Source organism: Telmatherina bonti, assembly GCF_933228915.1.
Source record: "Telmatherina bonti genome assembly, chromosome: 22".
In the NCBI taxonomy this organism is placed as follows: Eukaryota; Metazoa; Chordata; class Actinopteri; order Atheriniformes; family Telmatherinidae; genus Telmatherina; species Telmatherina bonti.
In genome coordinates, this window is record NC_136631.1 from 907,847 (window position 1) to 925,000 (window position 17,154).

Below are 17,154 nucleotides of genomic sequence, written 5' to 3' on the forward strand. Positions count from 1 at the left end.
ACGAGTCCAGATTCCTGATGGACACGAGTCCAGATTCCTGATGGACACGAGTCCAGATTCCTGATGGACACGAGTCCAGATACCCGATGGACACGAGTCCAGATTCCTGATGGACACGGGTCCAGATTCCTGATGGACACGGGTCCAGATTCCTGATGGACACGGGTCCAGATTCCTGATGGACACGAGTCCAGATACCAATGGACACGAGTCCAGATTCCTGATGGACACGAGTCCAGATTCCTGATGGACACGAGTCCAGATTCCTGATGGACACAAGTCCAGATACCCGATGGACATAAGTCCAGATACCCGATGGACATAAGTCCAGATTCCTGATGGACACGAGTCCAGATTCCTGATGGACACGAGTCCAGATACCCGATGGACACAAGTCCAGATTCCTGATGGACACGGGTCCAGATTCCTGATGGACACGAGTCCAGATTCCCGATGGACACAAGTCCAGATACCAATGGACACGAGTCCAGATTCCTGATGGACACGAGTCCAGATACCCGATGGACACAAGTCCAGATTCCTGATGGACACGGGTCCAGATTCCTGATGGACACGGGTCCAGATTCCTGATGGACACGGGTCCAGATTCCTGATGGACACTGGTCCAGATTCCTGATGGACACAAGTCAAGATTCCTGAAGGACACTAGTCCAGATACCTGATGGACATGAGTCCAGATACCCGATGGACACGAGTTCAGATTCCTGATGGACATGAGTCCAGATACCCGATGGACACGAGTTCAGATTCCTGATGGATACAAGTCCAGATACCCGATGGACATAAGTCCAGATTCCTGATGGACACGAGTCCAGATTCCTGATGGACACGAGTCCAGATTCCTGATGGACACGAGTCCAGATACCCGATGGACACAAGTCCAGATTCCTGATGGACACGGGTCCAGATTCCTGATGGACACGAGTCCAGATTCCCGATGGACACAAGTCCAGATACCAATGGACACGAGTCCAGATTCCTGATGGACACGAGTCCAGATACCCGATGGACACAAGTCCAGATTCCTGATGGACACGGGTCCAGATTCCTGATGGACACGGGTCCAGATTCCTGATGGACACGGGTCCAGATTCCTGATGGACACTGGTCCAGATTCCTGATGGACACAAGTCAAGATTCCTGAAGGACACTAGTCCAGATACCTGATGGACATGAGTCCAGATACCCGATGGACACGAGTTCAGATTCCTGATGGACATGAGTCCAGATACCCGATGGACACGAGTTCAGATTCCTGATGGACACAAGTCCAGTTACAAAGAGACACCTAAAAGACAAGAGTCCTGACTCCTGATGGACATTAGTCCAAATTCCTGAAGGACATAATTCCAGGTACAAAGAGACACCTAAAGGACAAGAGTCCAGATACCTGTTGGACGCATGTCCAGATACCTGACGGACATAAGTCCAGACACCTGATGGACACGAGACCAGACACCTGATGGACACGAGACCAGATACCCGATGGACACGAGTCCAGATACCCGATGGACACGAGTCCAGATACCCGATGGACACGAGTCCAGATACCCGGTGGACACGAGTCCAGATACCCAATGGACACGAGTCCAGATACCCAATGGACACGAGTCCAGATACCCAATGGACACGAGTCCAGATACCCGATGGACACGAGTCCAGATAATCGATGGACACGAGTCCAGATAATCGATGGACACGAGACCAGATACCGATGGACGCGAGTCCAGATACCCGATGGATATAAGTCCAGATTCCTGATGGACATTAGTCCAGATTCCTGAACGACATAAGTCCAGATACAAAGAAAAACACCTAAAGGACAAGAGTCCAGATACCTGTTGAACGCATGTCCAGATACCTGATGGACATAAGTCCAGATTCCTGATGGACATGAGTCCAGATACCTGATGGACACGAGTCTAGATTCCTGAAGGACACAGGTCCGAATACGAAGACACACCTTAAGGACGCAAGTCCAGATACCTGATGGACATGAGTTCAGATACCTGATGGACATGAGTCCAGATTCCTGATGGACATGAGTCCAGATTCCTGATGGACATGAGTCCAGATGCCTGTTGGATGCATTTCCAGATACCTGATGGACATAAGTCCAGATACCTGATGGACGCAAGTCCAGATACCCGATGGACATGAGTCCAGATTCCTGATGGACATGAGTCCAGATTCCTGATGGACATGAGTCCAGATGCCTGTTGGATGCATTTCCAGATACCTGATGGACATAAGTCCAGATACCTGATGGACGCAAGTCCAGATACCTGATGGACGCAAGTCCAGATACCCGATGGACATGAGTCCAGATACCCGATGGACGTGAGTCCAGATACCCAATGGACGTGAGTCCAGATACCCGATGGACGTGAGTCCAGATACCCAATGGACGTGAGTCCAGATACCCGATGGACGTGAGTCCAGATACCCGATGGACGTGAGTCCAGATACCCGATGGACACGAGTTCAGATTCCTGATGGACATGAGTTCAGATTCTTGATGGAAATTAGTCCAAATTCCTGAAGGACATAAGTCCAGATACAAAGAGACACCTAAAGGACAAGAGTCCAGATACCTGTTGGACGCATGTCCAGACACCTGATGGACATCAGTCCAGATACCCGATGGACACGGGTCCAGATACCCGATGGACACGAGTCCAGATACTCGATGGACATGAGTCCGGATACCGATGATCACAAGTCCAGATACCGATGGACACGATCTCAGATACCGGTGGACACAAGTCCAGATGCCCGATGGACACGAGTCTAGATACCCGATGGACATAAGTCCAGATTCTTGATGGACATAAGTCCAGATTCTTGATGGACATAAGTCCAGATTCTTGATGGACATAAGTCCAAATTCTTGATGGACATAAGTCCATATTCTTGATGGACATAAGTCCATATTCTTGATGGACATAAGTCCAGATTCTTGATGGACATAAGTCCAGATTCTTGATGGACATAAGTCCAGATACTCGATGGACATAAGTCCAGATACTCGATGGACATAAGTCCAGATACTCGATGGACATAAGTCCAGATACCCGATGGACATAAGTCCATTTTCTTGATGGACATAAGTCCATATTCTTGATGGACATAAGTCCAGATACTCGATGGACATAAGTCCAGATACTCGATGGACATAAGTCCATATTCTTGATGGACATAAGTCCATTTTCTTGATGGACATAAGTCCAGATACCCGATAGACATAAGTCCATATTCTTGATGGACATAAGTCCATATTCTTGATGGACATAAGTCCATATTCTTGATGGACATAAGTCCAGATACTCAATGGACATAAGTCCAGATTCTTAATGGACATAAGTCCAGATACCCGATGGACATAAGTCCAGATACCCGATGGACATAAGTCCATATTCTTGATGGACATAAGTCCATGTTCTTGATGGACATAAGTCCATATTCTTGATGGACATAAGTCCAGATACCCGATGGACATAAGTCCAGATACCCGATGGACATAAGTCCATTTTCATGATGGACATAAGTCCATTTTCATGATGGACATAAGTCCATTTTCTTGATGGACATAAGTCCATTTCTTGATGGACATAAGTCCATTTTCTTGATGGACATAAGTCCATTTTCTTGATGGACATAAGTCCAGATTCTTGATGGACATAAGTCCAGATACCCGATGGACATAAGTACAGATACCCGATTGACATAAGTCCATATTCTTGATGGACATAAGTCCATATTCTTGATGGACATAAGTCCAGATACCCGATGGACATAAGTCCATTTTCCTGATGGACATAAGTCCATTTTCTTGATGGACATAAGTCCAGATACTCGATGGACATAAGTCCAGATACTCGATGGACATAAGTCCAGATACTCGATGGACATAAGTCCATATTCTTGATGGACATAAGTCCATTTTCTTGATGGACATAAGTCCAGATACTCGATGGATATAAGTCCAGATTCTTGATGGACATAAGTCCATATTCTTGATGGACATAAGTCCATATTCTTGATGGACATAAGTCCATTTTCTTGATGGACATAAGTCCATTTTCTTGATGGACATAAGTCCAATTTCTTGATGGACATAAGTCCATTTTCTTGATGGACATAAGTCCATATTCTTGATGGACATAAGTCCATATTCTTGATGGACATAAGTCCATATTCTTGATGGACATAAGTCCAGATACTCGATGGACATAAGTCCATATTCTTGATGGACATAAGTCCATTTTCTTGATGGACATAAGTCCAGATACCCGATGGACATAAGTCCAGATACCCGATGGACATAAGTCCATATTCTTGATGGACATAAGTTCATATTCTTGATGGACATAAGTCCATATTCTTGATGGACATAAGTCCATATTCTTGATGGACATAAGTCCAGATACTCGATGGACATAAGTCCAGATTCTTAATGGACATAAGTCCAGATACCCGATGGACATAAGTCCATATTCTTGATGGACATAAGTTCATGTTCTTGATGGACATAAGTTCATGTTCTTGATGGACATAAGTCCAGATACCCGATGGACATAAGTCCAGATACCCGATGGACATAAGTCCATTTTCTTGATGGACATAAGTCCAGATACTCGATGGACATAAGTCCAGATACTCGATGGACATAAGTCCAGATACTCGATGGACATAAGTTCATATTCTTGATGGACATAAGTCCATATTCTTGATGGACATAAGTCCAGATACCCGATGGACATAAGTCCAGATACCCGATGGACATAAGTCCATATTCTTGATGGACATAAGTCCATATTCTTGATGGACATAAGTCCATATTCTTGATGGACATAAGTCCATATTCTTGATGGACATAAGTCCAGATACCCGATGGACATAAGTCCAGATACCCGATGGACATAAGTCCATTTTCCTGATGGACATAAGTCCATTTTCTTGATGGACATAAGTCCAGATACTCGATGGACATAAGTCCAGATACTCGATGGACATAAGTCCAGATACTCGATGGACATAAGTCCAGATACTCGATGGACATAAGTCCATATTCTTGATGGACATAAGTCCATATTCTTGATGGACATAAGTCCATATTCTTGATGGACATAAATCCAGATACCCGATGGACATAAGTCCATATTCTTGATGGACTTAAGTCCATATTCTTGATGGACATAAGTCCATATTCTTGATGGACATAAGTCCAGATACCCGATGGACATAAGTCCAGATACTCGATGGACATAAGTCCATATTCTTGATGGACATAAGTCCATTTTCTTGATGGACATAAGTCCTGATACTCGATGGACATAAGTCCAGATTCTTAATGGACATAAGTCCAGATACCCGATGGACATAAGTCCATATTCTTGATGGACATAAGTCCATATTCTTGATGGACATAAATCCAGATACCCGATGGACATAAGTCCATATTCTTGATGGGCATAAGTCCATATTCTTGATGGGCATAAGTCCATATTCTTGATGGACATAAGTCCAGATATCCGATGGACATAAGTCCAGATACTCGATGGACATAAGTCCATATTCTTGATGGACATAAGTCCATTTTCTTGATGGACATAAGTCCTGATACTCGATGGACATAAGTCCAGATTCTTAATGGACATAAGTCCAGATACCCAATGGACATAAGTCCATTTTCTTGATGGACATAAGTCCATTTTCTTGATGGACATAAGTCCATATTCTTGATGGACATAAGTCCAGATACTCGATGGACATAAGTCCAGATACTCGATGGACATAAGTCCATATTCTTGATGGACATAAGTCCATATTCTTAATGGACATAAGTCCATATTCTTAATGGACATAAGTCCATATTCTTGATGGACATAAGTCCAGATACCCGATGGACATAAGTCCAGATACCCGATGGACATAAGTCCAGATACTCGATGGACATAAGTCCAGATTCTTAATGGACATTAGTCCAGATACCGGATGGACATAAGTCCATTTTCTTGATGGACATAAGTCCATTTTCTTGATGGACATAAGTCCAGATACTCGATGGACATAAGTCCAGATACTCGATGGACATAAGTCCAGATACTCGATGGACATAAGTCCACATTCTTGATGGACATAAGTCCAGATACTCGATGGACATAAGTCCATATTCTTGATGGACATAAGTCCATATTCTTGATGGACATAAGTCCATATTCTTGATGGACATAAGTTCATATTCTTGATGGACATAAGTCCATATTCTTGATGGACATAAGTCCAGATACCCGATGGACATAAGTCCAGATACCCGATGGACATAAGTCCATTTTCCTGATGGACATAAGTCCATTTTCTTGATGGACATAAGTCCAGATACTCGATGGACATAAGTCCAGATACTCGATGGACATAAGTCCATATTCTTGATGGACATAAGTCCATATTCTTGATGGACATAAGTCCATATTCTTGATGGACATAAGTCCATATTCTTGATGGACAAAAATCCAGATACCCGATGGACATAAGTCCATATTCTTGATGGACATAAGTCCATATTCTTGATGGACATAAGTCCAGATACCCGATGGACATAAGTCCAGATACCCGATGGACATAAGTCCATTTTCTTGATGGACATAAGTCCATTTTCTTGATGGACATAAGTCCTGATACTCGATGGACATAAGTCCAGATTCTTAATGGACATAAGTCCAGATACCCGATGGACATAAGTCCATATTCTTGATGGACATAAGTCCATATTCTTGATGGACATAAATCCAGATACCCGATGGACATAAGTCCATATTCTTGATGGGCATAAGTCCATATTCTTGATGGGCATAAGTCCATATTCTTGATGGACATAAGTCCAGATATCCGATGGACATAAGTCCAGATACTCGATGGACATAAGTCCTTATTCTTGATGGACATAAGTCCATTTTCTTGATGGACATAAGTCCTGATACTCGATGGACATAAGTCCAGATTCTTGATGGACATAAGTCCTGATACTCGATGGACATAAGTCCAGATTCTTAATGGACATAAGTCCAGATACCCAATGGACATAAGTCCATTTTCTTGATGGACATAAGTCCATATTCTTGATGGACATAAGTCCATATTCTTGATGGACATAAGTCCAGATACTCGATGGACATAAGTCCAGATACCGATGGACGCGAGTCCAGATACCCGATGGATATAAGTCCAGATACTCGATGGACATAAGTCCATTTTCCTGATGGACATAAGTCCATTTTCTTGATGGACATAAGTCCAGATACTCGATGGACATAAGACCAGATACCCGATGGACATAAGTCCATTTTCTTGATGGACATAAGTCCTGATACTCGATGGACATAAGTCCAGATTCTTAATGGACATAAGTCCAGATACCCGATGGACATAAGTCCATATTCTTGATGGACATAAGTCCATATTCTTGATGGACATAAATCCAGATACCCGATGGACATAAGTCCATATTCTTGATGGGCATAAGTCCATATTCTTGATGGGCATAAGTCCATATTCTTGATGGACATAAGTCCAGATATCCGATGGACATAAGTCCAGATACTCGATGGACATAAGTCCATATTCTTGATGGACATAAGTCCATTTTCTTGATGGACATAAGTCCTGATACTCGATGGACATAAGTCCAGATTCTTAATGGACATAAGTCCAGATACCCAATGGACATAAGTCCATTTTCTTGATGGACATAAGTCCATATTCTTGATGGACATAAGTCCAGATACTCGATGGACATAAGTCCAGATACTCGATGGACATAAGTCCATATTCTTGATGGACATAAGTCCATATTCTTAATGGACATAAGTCCATATTCTTGATGGACATAAGTCCAGATACCCGATGGACATAAGTCCAGATACTCGATGGACATAAGTCCAGATTCTTAATGGACATTAGTCCAGATACCGGATGGACATAAGTCCATTTTCTTGATGGACATAAGTCCATTTTCTTGATGGACATAAGTCCAGATACTCGATGGACATAAGTCCAGATACTCGATGGACATAAGTCCAGATACTCGATGGACATAAGTCCACATTCTTGATGGACATAAGTCCAGATACTCGATGGACATAAGTCCATATTCTTGATGGACATAAGTCCATATTCTTGATGGACATAAGTTCATATTCTTGATGGACATAAGTTCATATTCTTGATGGACATAAGTCCATATTCTTGATGGACATAAGTCCAGATACCCGATGGACATAAGTCCAGATACCCGATGGACATAAGTCCATTTTCCTGATGGACATAAGTCCATTTTCTTGATGGACATAAGTCCAGATACTCGATGGACATAAGTCCAGATACTCGATGGACATAAGTCCATATTCTTGATGGACATAAGTCCATATTCTTGATGGACATAAGTCCATATTCTTGATGGACATAAGTCCATATTCTTGATGGACATAAATCCAGATACCCGATGGACATAAGTCCATATTCTTGATGGACATAAGTCCATATTCTTGATGGACATAAGTCCAGATACCCGATGGACATAAGTCCAGATACTCGATGGACATAAGTCCATTTTCTTGATGGACATAAGTCCATTTTCTTGATGGACATAAGTCCTGATACTCGATGGACATAAGTCCAGATTCTTAATGGACATAAGTCCAGATACCCGATGGACATAAGTCCATATTCTTGATGGACATAAGTCCATATTCTTGATGGACATAAATCCAGATACCCGATGGACATAAGTCCAGATTCTTGATGGGCATAAGTCCATATTCTTGATGGGCATAAGTCCATATTCTTGATGGACATAAGTCCAGATATCCGATGGACATAAGTCCAGATACTCGATGGACATAAGTCCTTATTCTTGATGGACATAAGTCCATTTTCTTGATGGACATAAGTCCTGATACTCGATGGACATAAGTCCAGATTCTTGATGGACATAAGTCCTGATACTCGATGGACATAAGTCCAGATTCTTAATGGACATAAGTCCAGATACCCAATGGACATAAGTCCATTTTCTTGATGGACATAAGTCCATTTTCTTGATGGACATAAGTCCATATTCTTGATGGACATAAGTCCAGATACTCGATGGACATAAGTCCAGATACTCGATGGACATAAGTCCAGATACTCGATGGACATAAGTCCATTTTCCTGATGGACATAAGTCCATTTTCTTGATGGACATAAGTCCAGATACTCGATGGACATAAGACCAGATACCCGATGGACATAAGTCCATTTTCTTGATGGACATAAGTCCAGATACTCGATGGACATAAGTCCATTTTCTTGATGGACATAAGTCCAGATACTCGATGGACATAAGACCAGATACCCGATGGACATAAGTCCATTTTCTTGATGGACATAAGTCCAGATACTTGATGGACATAAGTCCAGATACCTGAAGGACACAAGTCCGTACTGCAACACACCAGCAGGTGGCAGCCTTTCTGGTGCTTCAGTAATGAATCATAATTTCTGGTTCAGCTCCTTTGGTTTTGGTTTCAAGTGCTGCATCATTAAGGTTCTTGTCTCGAACATGTGTCCCGTTTCTCTGCAGTTGCCAATGACAACGCTCCGGTCCACGCTCTGAGACCAGGCTTCCTGTCCACATTCGCGCTGGCCACAGATCAGGGCAGCAAGCTGGGCCTCTCCAAGAACAAGAGCATTATCTGTTACTACAACACCTACCAGGTGACTATCCAGGCAGCCAATCAGAAGGCGGAGGGAGGACGCGTCTCGCTGGTCCTGGGTTCATGTGTCTCTGGTTCAGGACTTTTCTGGTTTCTTTCCACAATCGAGCTAATTTGCTTTTTTTGCTTCAGATTGTCCAGTTCAATCGGCTTCCTCTGGTCATCAGCTTCATCGCCAGCGGCAACGCCAACACAGGTCAGGTCCACGCAGATCATACGCCTGGCGGTCTGTATGTGTCCCCTGTCCTTCTGAACGTCTGTCCACTTTTTTAATGTTTCTTTTTATTGTCACCAGACTTTGTTTTTAAGAATTCTCATGTTTATCTTTGACCTTATTGGGCTGGTTAGCTGGTTAACTGTTTAGCTGGTTAACTGGTTAGCTGGTAAGCTGGTTAGCTAACTGTTTAGTTGGTAAACTGGTTGGCTGGTTAACTGGTTAGCTGGTAACCTGGTTAGCTGGTTAGCGGTGTGGACAGATCCACACGTAGGTTTTGTGTGTTTACTTGTTGATAAAGGAGACAGGAGCTGTCGGTATGCAGGGGATCAGGTGTGTCCAGATGTTTGTATTCTTCTTGTTTACGATGTGGAGCTCTTTGCGCTGCTTCAGGTGTGAGCGGTGACACAAGTAAATGAGGTTTGTGTGTCCTTAGGTCTCATCATGAGTCTGGAGAAGGAGCTGTCTCCACTGATAGAAGACCTGCGACAGGTGGTGGAGGTCACATGAGCGCTGCAGGAGCTCCACTGCAGGAAGACACCTTCCTCCTCTTCACCATCATCACCATCGTTATCTTGAATGAAGTTTTTGTGTCTGATAGTTGCGTCTTTGTGCCGTTTGGGAAAGTTTCCAGTCACGGCGCGACATCCTCGTGTCAACTTTCAGTCTGAATAAATGTTTGTTTGGGCAACCCGGGTGGATTCTGTGGTTTTTAATCATGTTTTACTGAATTCGCCGTACAGCATGCGCCGTGTGTGTGTGTGTGTGTGTGATGAAAGAGGTTGAGAGAAAGTGGAACCAGCAGGACTTTGATCCAGGATCAGATTGTAGGCGGGCTGGAATCCAGAGGGAAACCCAGGTGAGTTGGACGGAGGACTGGATGTGCATCTGTCCAGGAAGGAGTCCTGATGAAGCTGCGGGTGGGGAGTAGTATCCAGGTGACGGACACCGAGGAACCAGAGGAGGGGTAGGCGTGTCCATAGCAGAGACTGATGCAGGTATAACAGTATTCATGTATTTTAGTATTTTGTGTGTATGTATACGTACATAATTGTTTTTACATTAGTATGTACTGTATGTTCATATCAGTATGTAGGTGTAATTTTATGCATGATGGCATGTTTTTTTTTTTTTTACAATGTATCGTCCAGCAGAGTGATTGTCTGGCTGCTGTGTTCTGCTGAGCTTAATAGATAAAATGATAAGAAGTCTTATTCATTTATTGTGTATGAGTGCTTGTTCTCCTGAGTCCGCATCGTACTGCTGGACCTGACTGGAGAAGAAGAACAGAAAGAAGAAACACCACGTGGAAAACAATACCTAACATTGCGTTGCGGTGATTAATAGTGATGGATGGTGATTAATAGTGATAGTTGGTGATTAATAGTGATGGATGGTGATTAATAGTGATGGATGGTGATTAATAGTGATAGTTGGTGATTAATAGTGATGGATGGTGATTAATAGTGATAGTTGGTGATTAATAGTGATGGATGGTGATTAACAGTGATAGTTGGTGATTAATAGTGATGGATGGTGATTAATAGTGATGGATGGTGATTAATAGTGATGGATGGTGATTAATAGTGATGGATGGTGATTAATAGTGATAGTTGGTGATTAATAGTGATGGATGGTGATTAATAGTGATGGATGGTGATTAATAGTGATGGATGGTGATTAACAGTGATAGTTGGTGATTAATAGTGATAGTTGGTGATTAATAGTGATGGATGGTGATTAATAGTGATGGATGGTGATTAACAGTGATAGTTGGTGATTAATAGTGATGGATGGTGATTAATAGTGATGGATGGTGATTAATAGTGATGGATGGTGATTAACAGTGATAGTTGGTGATTAATAGTGATAGTTGGTGATTAATAGTGATGGATGGTGATTAATAGTGATGGATGGTGATTAATAGTGATGGATGGTGATTAATAGTGATGGATGGTGATTAACAGTGATAGTTGGTGATTAATAGTGATGGATGGTGATTAATAGTGATGGATGGTGATTAATAGTAATGGATGGTGATTAATAGTGATGGATGGTGATTAATAGTGATGGATGGTGATTAATAGTGATAGTTGGTGATTAATAGTGATGGATGGTGATTAATAGTGATGGATGGTGATTAATAGTGATGGATGGTGATTAATAGTGATGGATGGTGATTAATAGTGATGGATGGTGATTAACAGTGATAGTTGGTGATTAATAGTGATGGATGGTGATTAACAGTGATAGTTGGTGATTAATAGTGATAGTTGGTGATTAATAGTGATGGATGGTGATTAATAGTGATGGATGGTGATTAATAGTGATGGATGGTGATTAATAGTGATGGATGGTGATTAATAGTGATAGTTGGTGATTAATAGTGATGGATGGTGATTAATAGTGATGGATGGTGATTAATAGTGATGGATGGTGATTAATAGTGATAGTTGGTGATTAATAGTGATGGATGGTGATTAATAGTGATAGTTGGTGATTAATAGTGATGGATGGTGATTAATAGTGATAGTTGGTGATTAATAGTGATGGATGGTGATTAATAGTGATAGTTGGTGATTAATAGTGATGGATGGTGATTAATAGTGATGGATGGTGATTAATAGTGATAGTTGGTGATTAATAGTGATGGCTGGTGATTAATAGTGATAGTTGGTGATTAATAGTGATGGATGGTGATTAATAGTGATGGATGGTGATTAACAGTGATAGTTGGTGATTAATAGTGATGGATGGTGATTAACAGTGATAGTTGGTGATTAATAGTGATAGTTGGTGATTAATAGTGATGGATGGTGATTAACAGTGATAGTTGGTGATTAATAGTGATAGTTGGTGATTAATAGTGATGGATGGTGATTAACAGTGATAGTTGGTGATTAATAGTGATGGATGGTGATTAATAGTGATAGTTGGTGATTAATAGTGATAGTTGGTGATTAATAGTGATGGGTGGTGATTAATAGTGATGGGTGGTGATTAACAGTGATAGTTGGTGATTAATAGTGATAGTTGGTGATTAACAGTGATAGTTGGTGATTAATAGTGATAGTTGGTGATTAACAGTGATAGTTGGTGATTAATAGTGATAGTTGGTGATTAATAGTGATGGATGGTGATTAACAGTGATAGTTGGTGATTAATAGTGATGGATGGTGATTAATAGTGATAGTTGGTGATTAATAGTGATGGGTGGTGATTAATAGTGATGGATGGTGATTAACAGTGATAGTTGGTGATTAATAGTGATGGTTGGTGATTAATAGTGATGGATGGTGATTAACAGTGATAGTTGGTGATTAATAGTGATGGATGGTGATTAATAGTGATAGTTGGTGATTAATAGTGATGGGTGGTGATTAATAGTGATGGGTGGTGATTAATAGTGATGGATGGTGATTAACAGTAATAGTTGGTGAATAATAGTGATAGTTGGTGATTAATAGTGATGGATGGTGATTAACAGTGATAGTTGGTGATTAATAGTGATAGTTGGTGATTAATAGTGATGGATGGTGATTAACAGTGATAGTTGGTGATTAATAGTGATGGATGGTGATTAATAGTGATAGTTGGTGATTAATAGTGATGGGTGGTGATTAATAGTGATGGGTGGTGATTAATAGTGATGGATGGTGATTAACAGTGATAGTTGGTGATTAATAGTGATGGATGGTGATTAATAGTGATGGATGGTGATTAATAGTGATAGTTGGTGATTAATAGTGATGGATGGTGATTAATAGTGATGGATGGTGATTAATAGTGATGGATGGTGATTAATAGTGATGGGTGGTGATTAACAGTGATAGTTGGTGATTAATAGTGATGGATGGTGATTAATAGTGATGGGTGGTGATTAATAGTGATAGTTGGTGATTAATAGTGATGGATGGTGATTAATAGTGATGGATGGTGATTAATAGTGATAGTTGGTGATTAATAGTGATGGATGGTGATTAATAGTGATAGTTGGTGATTAATAGTGATAATTGGTGATTAATAGTGATGGATGGTGATTAATAGTGATAGTTGGTGATTAATAGAGATGGATGGTGATTAATAGTGATGGATGGTGATTAATAGTGATGGATGGTGATTAACAGTGATAGTTGGTGATTAATAGTGATGGATGGTGATTAATAGTGATGGATGGTGATTAACCGTGATAGTTGGTGATTAATAGTGATGGTTGGTGATTAATAGTGATGGATGGTGATTAATAGTGATAGTTGGTGATTAATAGTGATGGATGGTGATTAATAGTGATGGATGGTGATTAATGGTGATAGTTGGTGATTAATAGTGATAGTTGGTGATTAATAGTGATGGATGGTGATTAATAGTGATGGATGGTGATTAACAGTGATAGTTGGTGATTAATAGTGATGGTTGGTGATTAATAGTGATGGATGGTGATTAATAGTGATAGTTGGTGATTAATAGTGATGGATGGTGATTAATAGTGATGGATGGTGATTAATGGTGATAGTTGGTGATTAATAGTGATAGTTGGTGATTAATAGTGATGGGTGGTGATTAATAGTGATAGTTGGTGATTAATAGTGATGGATGTTGATTAATAGTGATGGATGGTGATTAATAGTGATGGATGGTGATTAATAGTGATAGTTGGTGATTAATAGTGATGGATGGTGATTAATAGTGATGGATGGTGATTAATAGTGATGGATGGTGATTAATAGTGATAGTTGGTGATTAATAGTGATGGATGGTGATTAATAGTGATGGATGGTGATTAATAGTGATGGATGGTGATTAATAGTGATGGATGGTGATTAATAGTGATAGTTGGTGATTAATAGTGATAGTTGGTGATTAATAGTGATGGATGGTGATTAATAGTGATGGATGGTGATTAATAGTGATAGTTGGTGATTAATTGTGATGGATGGTGATTAATAGTGATGGATGGTGATTAACAGTGATAGTTGGTGATTAATAGTGATGGATGGTGATTAATAGTGATGGATGGTGATTAATAGTGATAGTTGGTGATTAATAGTGATAGTTGGTGATTAATAGTGATAGTTGGTGATTAATAGTGATGGATGGTGATTAATAGTGATAGTTGGTGATTAATAGTTTTGGATGGTGATTAATAGTGATGGATGGTGATTAATAGTGATAGTTGGTGATTAATAGTGATGGATGGGGATTAATAGTGATGGATGGGGATTAATAGTGATAGTTGGTGATTAATAGTGATAGTTGGTGATTAATAGTGATGGATGGTGATTAACAGTAATAGTTGGTGATTAATAGTGATGGATGGTGATTAATAGTGATGGATGGTGATTAATAGTGATGGATGGTGATTAACAGTGATAGTTGGTGATTAATAGTGATGGATGGTGATTAATAGTGATAGTTGGTGATTAATAGTGATGGATGGTGATTAATAGTGATGGATGGTGATTAATAGTGATGGATGGTGATTAACAGTGATAGTTGGTGATTAATAGTGATAGTTGGTGATTAATAGTGATGGATGGTGATTAACAGTGATAGTTGGTGATTAATAGTGATGGATGGTGATTAATAGTGATGGATGGTGATTAATAGTGATGGATGGTGATTAATAGTGATAGTTGGTGATTAATAGTGATATATGGTGATGAATAGTGATGGATGGTGATTAATAGTGATGGATGGTGATTAATAGTGATATATGGTGATGAATAGTGATGGATGGTGATTAATAGTGATGGATGGTGATTAATAGTGATGGATGGTGATTAATAGTGATATATGGTGATTAATAGTGATATATGGTGATGAATAGTGATGGATGGTGATTAATAGTGATGGATGGTGATTAATAGTGATGGATGGTGATGAATAGTGATGGATGGTGATTAATAGTGATGGATGGTGATTAATAGTGATATATGGTGATGAATAGTGATGGATGGTGATTAATAGTGATGGATGGTGATTAATAGTGATGGATGGTGATTAATAGTGATATATGGTGATTAATAGTGATATATGGTGATGAATAGTGATATATGGTGATGAATAGTGATGGATGGTGATTAATAGTGATGGATGGTGATTAATAGTGATGGATGGTGATTAATAGTGATATATGGTGATTAATAGTGATATATGGTGATGAATAGTGATGGATGGTGATTAATAGTGATGGATGGTGATTAATAGTGATGGATGGTGCTCCTCATGTCCCTACTCTGTGCCCAGACTTTTCCTTGACCCAAATGATGCCTGCATGGTGCCCGTCGCTGGCTTATCCAACCCCGCCGCTCCTTTCCTCCTAGAATCTCACAGCGCCAGGTGGATCATTGGCTCTTGAGGGTGCCTCCCTGGGCTTCCCGACACAGCGAACTCCGGGACTCGGTCCTAACTAGGATTGGCTTTGTGAATGCCACATCCCTGGCGAGTGAAACTTTCAACCTGAGGGATTACTTCAGGTCCTGGACCCTGGATTTCCTCTGTGGGCCAGGGACCTGGATCGGTGCCGGTGAGTCCAGCACTCACTGAGCTTTTGCCTCCTGACTGTTCTTATTTTAACTCCCAGCAGATATCAGGTCGTCGAGGAGGGACGGCAGCAGTTTTTAAAACTGTTTTTAAATGTAAGCAGCACCATTTTATCTGCACTCTCCAGCTTTAAAGGGACTGTATTAGAAGTGGGTCGGTCCGACCCGGTGCCGTCATCTACCGACCACGCAGATACAACGAGGACCTTGTGAAAGACTTTTCTGATCTTCTAGCTGAAATAGTGTCTAAGTACGACCGTGCTGTTATTCTTGGGGATTTTAATATTCATGTTGTCCTGATTGGCCATTGGTGAAGGACCTTTTAAGCCTGATTGACTCTTTTAACTCATTGCAGTGTGTGTGTGTGTGTGTGTGTGTGTGTGTGTGTGTGTGTGGTCCCACACATCAACATGGACACACCTTAGACCTCGTCCTCTCATAGGGCATATCTGTGTCGAACTTGGAGACCATTTCTGATGTTTCCTGTTCAGCATCGCCGGATTCTTAACCCTTTAACTGCTCTCAGTTCTCCGTAGCTTTCAACCAGCTCTGTCTCTGCTGATACAGAGGAGCTCTGCTCCTGGTTACACTCCTCCTGCGAACCATCCTGGACTCTGTG

General features: G+C 41.0%; 1 protein-coding gene across 2 annotated transcripts in view; it reads left to right on the forward strand.

Annotated features, from left to right (window-relative positions):
- The window catches only part of lamtor3 (late endosomal/lysosomal adaptor, MAPK and MTOR activator 3), a 31,627-nt gene extending 20,950 nt beyond the window's left edge, over positions 1 to 10,677 (forward strand). For both annotated transcript variants that reach the window (XM_079262635.1, XM_079262634.1), the window contains exons 5-7: positions 9,647 to 9,780; positions 9,912 to 9,975; positions 10,430 to 10,677. In XM_079262635.1, coding sequence (XP_079118761.1) covers positions 9,647 to 9,780; positions 9,912 to 9,975; positions 10,430 to 10,503 — 272 coding nt within the window. In that variant the 3' untranslated portion in view covers positions 10,504 to 10,677. The remainder of the gene's footprint in view (positions 1 to 9,646; positions 9,781 to 9,911; positions 9,976 to 10,429) is intronic.
- Positions 10,678 to 17,154: the final 6,477 nt, after the last annotated feature.